Source organism: Dendroctonus ponderosae, unplaced genomic scaffold (assembly GCF_020466585.1).
Source record: "Dendroctonus ponderosae isolate FM_Combo_2020 unplaced genomic scaffold, Dpon_F_20191213v2 Dpon_F_20191213_1, whole genome shotgun sequence".
NCBI lineage: Eukaryota > Metazoa > Arthropoda > Insecta > Coleoptera > Curculionidae > Dendroctonus > Dendroctonus ponderosae.
This window is the reverse complement of record NW_026017110.1, coordinates 63008578-63017837: the sequence shown is the minus strand read 5'-3', so window position 1 is coordinate 63017837 and position 9260 is coordinate 63008578. Positions and strand designations below refer to the sequence as shown.

The 9260-nt window shown below is 37.7% G+C and overlaps 3 protein-coding genes across 9 annotated transcripts; 2 read left to right on the top strand and 1 right to left on the bottom strand.

Moving 5' to 3' along the window:
• The first annotated feature begins 667 nt into the window (after positions 1 to 667).
• LOC109541142 (neprilysin-4) lies at positions 668 to 4675 on the top strand. 4 transcript variants are annotated; one of them, XM_019909900.2, is made up of 16 exons: positions 668 to 787; positions 1044 to 1171; positions 1226 to 1693; positions 1759 to 1949; positions 1996 to 2122; positions 2176 to 2378; positions 2429 to 2608; positions 2665 to 2876; positions 3002 to 3085; positions 3159 to 3297; positions 3349 to 3688; positions 3734 to 3943; positions 4010 to 4116; positions 4171 to 4269; positions 4325 to 4401; positions 4475 to 4675. In XM_019909900.2, the coding sequence occupies exons 1-16, from the start codon at positions 717 to 719 to the stop codon at positions 4572 to 4574; spliced, it is 2736 nt and encodes a 911-aa protein (XP_019765459.1). In that variant the 5' UTR covers positions 668 to 716; the 3' UTR covers positions 4575 to 4675. The 4 variants fall into 4 exon arrangements, with proteins under 4 accessions (XP_019765459.1, XP_048523727.1, XP_019765461.1 ...); XM_048667770.1 differs by having other exon boundaries at positions 669 to 787; positions 3038 to 3085; XM_019909902.2 differs by having other exon boundaries at positions 669 to 787; positions 3743 to 3943.
• LOC109541143 (tRNA modification GTPase GTPBP3, mitochondrial) lies at positions 4648 to 7223 on the bottom strand. 4 transcript variants are annotated; one of them, XM_019909906.2, is made up of 5 exons: positions 6868 to 7223; positions 6603 to 6790; positions 6324 to 6547; positions 4981 to 5747; positions 4648 to 4915 (listed from the first exon to the last, which is right to left on the bottom strand). In XM_019909906.2, exons 2-5 carry the CDS (start codon positions 6778 to 6780, stop codon positions 4675 to 4677), a joined length of 1410 nt encoding a protein of 469 aa, XP_019765465.2. In that variant the 5' UTR covers positions 6781 to 6790; positions 6868 to 7223; the 3' UTR covers positions 4648 to 4674. The 4 variants fall into 4 exon arrangements, with proteins under 4 accessions (XP_019765465.2, XP_019765464.2, XP_019765463.2 ...); XM_019909905.2 differs by having other exon boundaries at positions 6614 to 6790; XM_019909904.2 differs by having other exon boundaries at positions 6614 to 6805; positions 6868 to 7209.
• Positions 7224 to 7739: 516 nt separating this feature from the next.
• LOC109541168 (tax1-binding protein 3 homolog) lies at positions 7740 to 8929 on the top strand. The gene is made up of 3 exons (XM_019909944.2): positions 7740 to 7936; positions 8080 to 8193; positions 8250 to 8929. Exons 1-3 carry the CDS (start codon positions 7880 to 7882, stop codon positions 8436 to 8438), a joined length of 360 nt encoding a protein of 119 aa, XP_019765503.1. The 5' UTR covers positions 7740 to 7879; the 3' UTR covers positions 8439 to 8929.
• Positions 8930 to 9260: the final 331 nt, after the last annotated feature.

Genomic DNA, 9260 nt, shown 5'->3' with positions numbered 1-9260 from the left:
AATATGGGCGAAATTGTCCAGACTACAGTTTTTTCTTAAAGTTGCAGTCAGTCTATTGTAAATGAAAATAATATGTTTTTAGTTAGTTAAAAGGCAGGCAATTTAAACATTAAATAAAAATATGTTCCTTCAATTATGAAAGTTTGGCCATTATTGGATCAAGCATACTTAAAAATTCCGCTGTACAAAATTGCACGCAATCCTCTCTGAAATATTTGGCTGTTGCGAAAATTTTGACTAACCCTGTAGAATGCAGCCAACTGTTCATTCTTCAAAATATTAAATTTAGAACTTTTTATATGATCCGATTGTAAGAAATATCTGAATAAAAAACAATGCCGATCAGAAATTAATTTAAAATACCCCACGGTGCGTCGATGCACCGATGTAACTTTTTATGACCTCAGCCTCCCTTAGATCAAAATCCCGGATTCGCCACTGATTCATCTTAAGCCTCATTTGGATCACTTCTGCATTGAATAAAACTCTCACTTTGAAACTCCATCTACATTAAAAAAAACATGTCTTTAAACGGTGAGTAACTCATCAAAATGATCGAAAATAGGTGCGCATGGTGTCACCACTGACTGTAGCAAATCTACAATAAAAGTCCGCCTTAGTTAATAAATCAAAATGACCCGATTATTTAAAGTTGTCTAAAGGTCGTATTCATTTTATTCGGTAGATTTGGTGGAGTGCGGACCTATTTGAAAGTGATGGAAAATACATCCAGGAAAAAAGTGGTTTCCTGCAGGCTGGTGCCCCACCAGGATAGTGGAAGAGTACGGTATGTACATGTCATTAATCTTTAATAGAAAAAATGTACACGCATGCTTGCTTCGCCGTTCAATTCTCAACTTTGCCAATCAAAGTGGGGATAAATTGGCAAATTATTACAACCCTGAACTTATATAAAATGAAACAATCCACAGACTCTCGAACACATGTCGAGTTTTAATCCCGTTTACACGTAGGTTCAAAGCTTGCATATCATGCGACCCGAACAGAAAACTGATATTGCTATTCTCTTAATCACGTTCCAGGTGGTGTGTTGGTCATCAGCAAAAGTGGCAAAAATGGTTGAAACGTCTGGCGCTTGTCCCAATAATACTTTTACCAATCGTGGTAGTCCTCATACTAATCACAAAGTATAACATTGGAGGAAATCCAGGTAAATAAAACTCGGTTAGGACTACGTTAAATATGAAGACTCTCACATTTCTAGAGCCTGGATCACATTCCCAAAACCTTTCCCTTGTGAATAACATTTCTCTAAGTTCAGACGTAAAGACCCGATATAAAAGATGCGCAATACCAGAAAAAAGATTTTTACACCTTTTTAAACATTGTTACAAACTTTACCGGAAACTTCATCCAGACAGAGAATTATTTTTGGAAACTGAGATCAACAGAGCACCAAAACTCGATTACCTCGACGAAAATCCGCCGTATTTCCGAAGCAACTTTCTCGCTTACTTCAGAGAAAATCAAGACAAACATCGAAAGCTGAAAAACTGTTTTAACAAGTTTTGGATCTCGTATAAAAAGTCGACTGTGTTTCAGCAGCGAAAAAGATACAAAAGGAATAACACTAAACAAGATATATTGAATGAAAGTCCGATGGAATTAAGCAACGCTGTAAGAAATGTATGGACTAACAGCTATAACTTACAAGAAGTCAGAGAAGAGCAAAGTAAGAATATTCTCGCGTTTAATTAACAAGAGTATTTAACATTAGTTGCCATTACTACTTTCAAGGTAAATTAATGAGAAAATATATGAATTTTTCCGTAAATCCGTGCGACAACTTTTACGAATATGCATGCGGAAACTGGAAAAAATATTTCGAAATTCCTCCAGACAAAACAGTATTCGATACTTTTGAAATGGTTAGAGAAAGGTTGTACTTGGTGTTGAAGGAACTTTTAGACAGCAATGTCGAAATTGAGGTAAGTGTAGCAATTTTTAATAGAAAAAGCTTTAAAAAAAATTTAGACTGCAGATGTTGATAAGTCGAGCTACCATAATGCAAAAGACTTCATAGAAGAAAATTATGTGATATATGATGATTCCGATGCTATTATCAAGGCCAAAAGGTTTTACAAATCTTGCATGAACAAAGGTGAGCCGCTGTTGTCGAATAATAACCCATGTAACGCGTAAATGTCGTTTTAGAGAAAATCGACAAAAGAGGAGAAAAACCACTAAAAAAACTATTAGAAGGGTTGGGTGGATGGCCACTAGCGAGCCCTGAGTGGAATAAAGATGATTTTGATTTAATGTGGGTTCTTTCTAGACTTAGGTTGCTTAACAATGATATTTTGATTTCCCAATGGATCGGTCCTGATATAAAGGACTCTAACAAGCACATCATACACGTAAGAAGCTGATGCAGAAATGGGCTTAAATATTTATGTGGCTTTTGTAGATTGACCAGACTACATTGGGACTCCCAAATAGAGACTATTTTCTTGATCCAAGTAACTCTAGATTCACTAAAGCATATAAATCGTTCATTTTATCGGTGGCCTACTTGTTGGGTGCTCAAACTAGTGTCGCCCTCCAAGACGTGAATGATCTAGTTGAGTTTGAAACGAAATTAGCGTCTGTGAGTATCAATTTTCGTCTTCGAAAAGACTGAGCAAAAAATATTTCTATTTGAAGATATTGTCGCCATGGGAAGAAAGAAGAAACCTTACCGACATATATCAAAGATTTACTATCGAAACATTGATGGTGCGTTATCCAGATTTTGCTTGGTCAAACTATTTTACCACTATTTTAGGTAAAGAAATTGATTTGAAATCAACAGTTGCATGCTATTGCGCAAGATATATACGCCAACTATTAAATCTCTTAAGTAAAACTAATCCAAGGTAATTGTGTTTTATAAATATCATCTGAGTATAGTGTAGTATTTTAGCAAAAATTATTGAAGTATGAACATATGAACAATATCCCCTTTGAACAGAAAAGTCATAATTTTATCAACATGTTTTAGAGTTATTCAAAATTATTTATTATGGCGTTTTATAAGGCATAGGATTAACCATTTGGACCATCGGTTCAAGGAGACCGAGCAAAAGTAAGTGGTTTTGAACACTTGTTCGAACACTGAGTTTCATTTTTCTAAATTCCATTAAACCAGATTTTTACAGGTTTTTCCAAGCCCTCTTGGGTAGAGAACAGCAACCGCCCAGATGGCAATTCTGTGTTAGCCAAACCAACATGCACTTGGGTATGGCTGTCGGGGCGCTATTTGTTAAACATTATTTTGACGAAACCAGCAAAGTCGACGTAAGACGGGACCTTAAAAATGTATAGAAATTCTGCAACATTCACTTCCAGACAATTGCAATCACTGAAGAAATTATGCATAGTTTCACTAGCACATTACGTGAGAAGCACTGGTTGGACGATGAGACGAAAAACTTCGCAGAGATGAAAATTAAAAATATGAATAGGAAAATTGGGTTTCCGAACTTCCTGCTAAATCAAACCTCATTGAATTTATTCTACAATGACGTGAAAATAGAAGAGCAGTTTTTTTTTGAAAACGTCCTTAGCGTGCTGCGGCACGCAAGCAGGCAGGATCGGCAGAAAGTGGGTTTGGCTGTGGACAAGTCGCTTTGGAGTACAGCGCCTGCGGTTATAAATGCTTATTACAGCAGAAATAAAAACCAAATAAGTAAGTAAACAGCATAGAGTTAAGTCGATATTCACGCTTTTAAAGTGTTTCCAGCTGGAATTCTGCAGCCACCGTTTTATCACAAGTTCTTTCCGAAGTCCTTGAATTTTGGGGGCATTGGAGTGGTGATCGGACATGAAATCACTCACGCCTTTGACGATAAAGGACGATTATTTGATCACGAGGGTAATTTGCAACTTTGGTGGACCAATGATGCCATTGAGAAGTTTTTTCAAAAATCCCAATGCATTATAGGTAAGTGAATCCAGAAACGTACGTCTACAGAACGGTTTCTCATATTTCCTCCCTTGTTGAAACCAGATCAGTATGGGCAGTATGTGCTGCCGGGAATGCAAGCACCCCTCGATGGCGTAATAACTCAGGGAGAAAATATCGCCGATAATGGAGGTCTGAAGCAGTCGTTTAAGGTTTTTTTTGAAATTTTCTATAGAGAACTTGTCGGTCTTTCCACCAAATTGTAGGCTTATCAACTATGGGCTTTGAATAATACGCATGCAGATGAAACTCTGCCAGGCTTAACCATGACCGGTGCTCAGCTATTTTTCTTGAATTTTGCTCAGGTAGGTTTGGTGACATTAACGTTTTTTTTATTTTTAATGTTAATTTCTTCTGGAGGTCTGGTGTGGAAAACAGAGAATCGAAAGCGCACGGAACCAATTAAAAACGTCCGTTCATGCACCGGGAATGTTTCGGTAAGAAAAATTTTCATCTCAAACCAGTATGCCCCGACATCTATTCATTTGTCCGTTAACATAAATGTTTCAGAGTGATCGGGGCATTAAGCAACTCCGCCGAATTTGCCGACGTGTTTAGTTGCCCGAGCGGTTCGCCAATGAATCCAGAAAAAAAATGTGATTTATGGTAAATTACTTTTAACCAATTATCACGTTTCTATGGAATACTAGGATATCTATTATCAATATTTTAAGACAAATATGTTGTGAATAAAACTGTTTGTTTATTGACTATTTGCCTATACAGAACTCTCTGAAGATAAGATCGAGGATTTCTTCGGATGTAACCGTGCCAATGAGCTTCCCCAGACTTGTGAGGGCTTTGCGAAGATGCTCGGCCATTATCACCAAATCCGGTTTATTTTTTGAGGCGTGTTCTAGAAATGATTGCAAGTGTTTTTGGCATTTCAGCAGTTGCTCCCGATGTCTCACTTGGTTCATACTTGGATGCTCCTGCGATGGTTCACCGCATCTAATCAGAAATTTCCCACAAATTTAACCACCCTCAAACTGCAATTCCCATTCACTGATACTCACAAGATTTTCAGATGTTGAGCCAGAACAGTCACTAAGTCCGAAATGCCCGCTTCCGTTTTGCACGATAACTTTACAATGTTTTTATGGATTTTGTCGCAAACGGCTTTGCTATCCAAATCTGTTTTATTCAACACCACTACACACTCTTTCTTGAACATAGTCTGACCGTCCTTTGGGTCATTTATTAGGTCTGAAACGCCCAATTCTTTGATGTAATGCGGGATGTAGGTTTTGAAGTCAGCGGCATGGCGGTGGCACCAGTTGGAATAGTTTTGAAAATCTATAACTAAAATGACTAAGTCCGCCTTCTGATAGATATCAACTGCCCTCGACATTCCCTCCAATTCAATGACGTCCTGCGAATCTTTCCGAAGCCCAGCAGTGTCGGATAAAACCAATGGATACCCTTTGATGTTTAGCGTGACTTGAATCACATCCCGGGTAGTTCCAGAGATGGGAGTCACGATAGAGGCAGGCCTCTGGCACAGCAGATTCAACAGGCTGCTTTTACCTACATTTGGCTCTCCAAGAATAACAGCCTTTACACCACGTCGTAAAATCTCCCCTTTCCGGCCGTCCCTCATATGTTTGTTTATATCGGCGGAAAGTACTTCTATGTTTTTAACAACGTTATCAACAAGGCCATCCTCTAAAGTTTCCGTTTCCTCGAAGTCAATATGCGCCTCAAGATTAGCCACAGAATGTTTCAAAACATGCCTCCAGTTTTCATACAACTTGCTAAGGGATCCATCTGCTTGTAACAGTGCCTGCAAAAAAGTACCTTGGGAATTATATATATATTAATAACAATTGTTATGATATTATTTTCTTGCCTGGGCTCTAGTCACAGTGTGAAACAATTTTTTTTGTATATCGTTTCGGCGAGACAACTCCGCCATCATCAGATTTTAAAATTCATTCCAACTCAAAATTTATATTTATTTAGGTCTTTAAAGACCTAAATAAATATAATGTTTACCAATTATGAGTTTGAATGAATTTTAAAATCTGATGTAACTGTATCAGTCTCATTCATATATTTGCCTTATTTTCGTAATAAGTCTTAATGCGATTGGTTTTGTGGTCTGTATGTGCTGTTTGGTCTGTCGGTTTCTTGTACTGAAACTTTAGGCCTTGTAGTGCAGCGATCAGGGTTTTGCAGTTTTAATGATCTCAGAGAATCAACATTTTGCAATAGCAAATATTTTGCGTGTGCCGCTTTAATAGAGTGATTTGTCAGTAGGAGTTGATTCTCTGTGGGGTTTGGTGTGAGTCTCCATTTGTAGAAATTTTAATAGGTAGAAATGGAACGATCTCGACGGGCTTAAAGCTTTACAACTAACCTGTTTCCTCTGAGCTTCTGTTTCAGCTTGCAGCAAATCGGCCAGTCCTTCGACCTCTGTAAGGTCTAATTTTCCATTTGAAAACGCTCGACGTGTAAATTCTCCGGGCTCCGCCAACTTGAATTTGGGCATGCTTGCCAAAGCGTCCAGCAGTCCATTAATAACTGCAACACCACCGTGGACGTGAAACTCAGAACTGTCTTCACCAGTGAAGCTCCTTGGACCTGTAACATAAAAACCAATTTCTATGATTTTCGGCTCTGCTTTCAAAGAGTTTACTGCGAGTTGACCTGGTAGCCACAAAATAAGCCCTTTGTCGATAAGTTCGTTTGAGGTTGGGTGCTTGATGCTTCTCAATACAACAGTGCGAGGCTGAGGAAGTTCCTTCAGAGTAGTCAGTTTGCTGATAGCAGTTCCGGCCTCTGGGCCCGATACTCGAATTACTGCGACCCCACATTTGCCCAGTCCTGTGAACATCTTTACTATATCTATATGGTAGTAATAAAAAAATGTTACTGCTGAAGATTTCAGCAGATTTGGGTACCTGAGGAAAGGGCAAATATTGTGGAGGAATTTTGTCGAAGAATCTGGGTTTTGGATTTGCGAGACAAGGCTCTTAACAAATTTGAGCAAATCAACATTTTCGAACCATCTTTGAATGTTTTGAAATAGACGTTGTTCACTCGTACAGTTGGAGGTTAGAGGAAAACCACTTATTATTTTCTTGAAACTCAATCAGTGAAATTGAAAATTAAATCCTGTGATTAAATCCATTATTATTAATCCGAGACTACTAGACTTTAATAGTGAGTAGTCTGTAGTCCAAGAGTAAAAAATAAAAGGACAGTCACCTGTGACAGTCACACAAGACGAGTAAAGAGTGTGCGGGACAGTTTTGCGATCCTGTCAAAAGAAGATTTTGGCGGAAGCAGCCACCAGAGCCGCAGTTGTTATGGCCAGAGAATCATACAATCGCTTTTCGTTTCTCTGCCTTTGTTTTGCAGATATCAGATTGAATTTATGCAATTTTGGAATCATTAATATATCATTTTTACCGTGCTTGAGTAACTGTCTAAGCTTCAGAGTACAATTTTATCTGTTATACTGTGATAACTGTGCTGTTTCTCTGTGCTTTACAACAATGGAATGGATTAAGTGCTGTGTTCGTAATTGTGATCAACAAGGTCGACGATGTCAATTTCCTCAGAATCCTTCAGACTTTTAAAGCTTGACTCGAAGTAGTTAACCCCTCAAAATTATGAGACACTTATTTTTCCAAGCACTAGTATAAGTTCACAATTAAATTGAATTGAATTCAAATATCCCGCTAAATTTTGCCGTTTTCTCTGCCAACATTGGAAATTCGAGTCTAGTTTGTCAAGCAACCGCTGGGAATAAGCGCCAAATAGCATTCCAGTCTCAAATGCACTCCGATCTATAACCTGTGATCTGTGGATGATCTGTGGTGCTTGTGTTTTTGATAGGCGTGAGTTTCTAAAGTCCTTCTCAACATAAAAACTTTGTGGAAATAAAAAAGAAAACTTCAAAGCATCAATATGTGTGCGAAAATGGCATTTCAGCACCAAGCTGGAACGGCTATGGAATGCTTAAGCGTAGGTACCTTTCTGGTTCCCCTTTATGACTCATGTTTATTTTTACGTATTTTCTAATAATTCGTGTTTATTCGAATGGGCAACCCTCTCCAAACGGTGTCCATCACCAAGGGTAAGGTCGTAATCAAATTGGTTTCTCACAGATTCCAATAACACTGCAAAAAGAAGTGTGTGGGGACCAAATGAGATGTGGCTTTAAAATTGGTGGTGGAATTGATCAAGACTTTAATAAAAGCCCCCAGGGGTACACTGACAACGTGAGTTGGTCTGATCCCTACAAACTGAAATCTGTATTGAAAATGGAAAATTTCAGGGTATTTATGTGACTGAAGTTCACGAGTCAAGCCCAGCCTCAAGAGCTGGGCTACGAGTGCATGACAAAATTCTGCAATGTAATGGGTACGACTTTACGATGGTAACTCACAAAAAAGCGGTCAGCTACATAAAGAAGAACCCTACGCTAAGTTTGCTAGTTGCTAGGAAAGGAGTTACTTCATCTTAAGTTCACCCGGTAACAAGCCTAAAATCATTCCATCGTTTAAGTAATTTAAGTTACCGTGCGACATAATGTTTAGTATGAATGAACTTTTATTTATTCTCTTCACTATTAAATTTTGTGCCATATCCATTTTTATCACTGTAGATGAGAAACAGTTCAATACAATCTTTTCAAATTGCGATAAATCAATGTAGAAGCGTAGACCGTGTATGCCATATTAGGATGTAGGCTGTCCTTTTTATAGTGTTTAGGAAGTTGTTGCTTAGGGTCTATTGAGTTATGTATGTTTAATTGAAATATTTATGCAAGTGTTATCTAAGTGGAGATATTGTCTATTTTAAAAGTATTTGGCATTGCCAGTCTGTGGCATTATTCTGTAAGTGTTATGCTTCATTGTATCAAGTCAGTATTTATTTAATTGTAATAGCTATTAGGTTTTATAAGGAGACAATTTCAAAGTAAATTATTGTGTGATAATATACATATACAGTAAAGTCTGCTTCTAATGAACCCGGTTATAGTGAATTTTCGGTTAAAACAAACTTTTTTCTTTAATTGAAACGTCGTCCATTAAGACCAACGTATTTTTTTTAGTGGTTATAACGATCACTTTTTAAGTTAGTTGTATATTCACTTTATGTTTATAACGAACTTCCACGCTCAGCAACACAAATCGTGCAGAGTTGTTTACATTAGTGAGAGCGAGAAACAAGCAGTGACTTGTTATTTGCCGCGTTATGTATGTAAATCGTTTTAGAATGGAAAAACAAAAACGCAAAGTTTTTCACTAAATAAAGAGTACGAAATTATTAACAAAATAAAAAG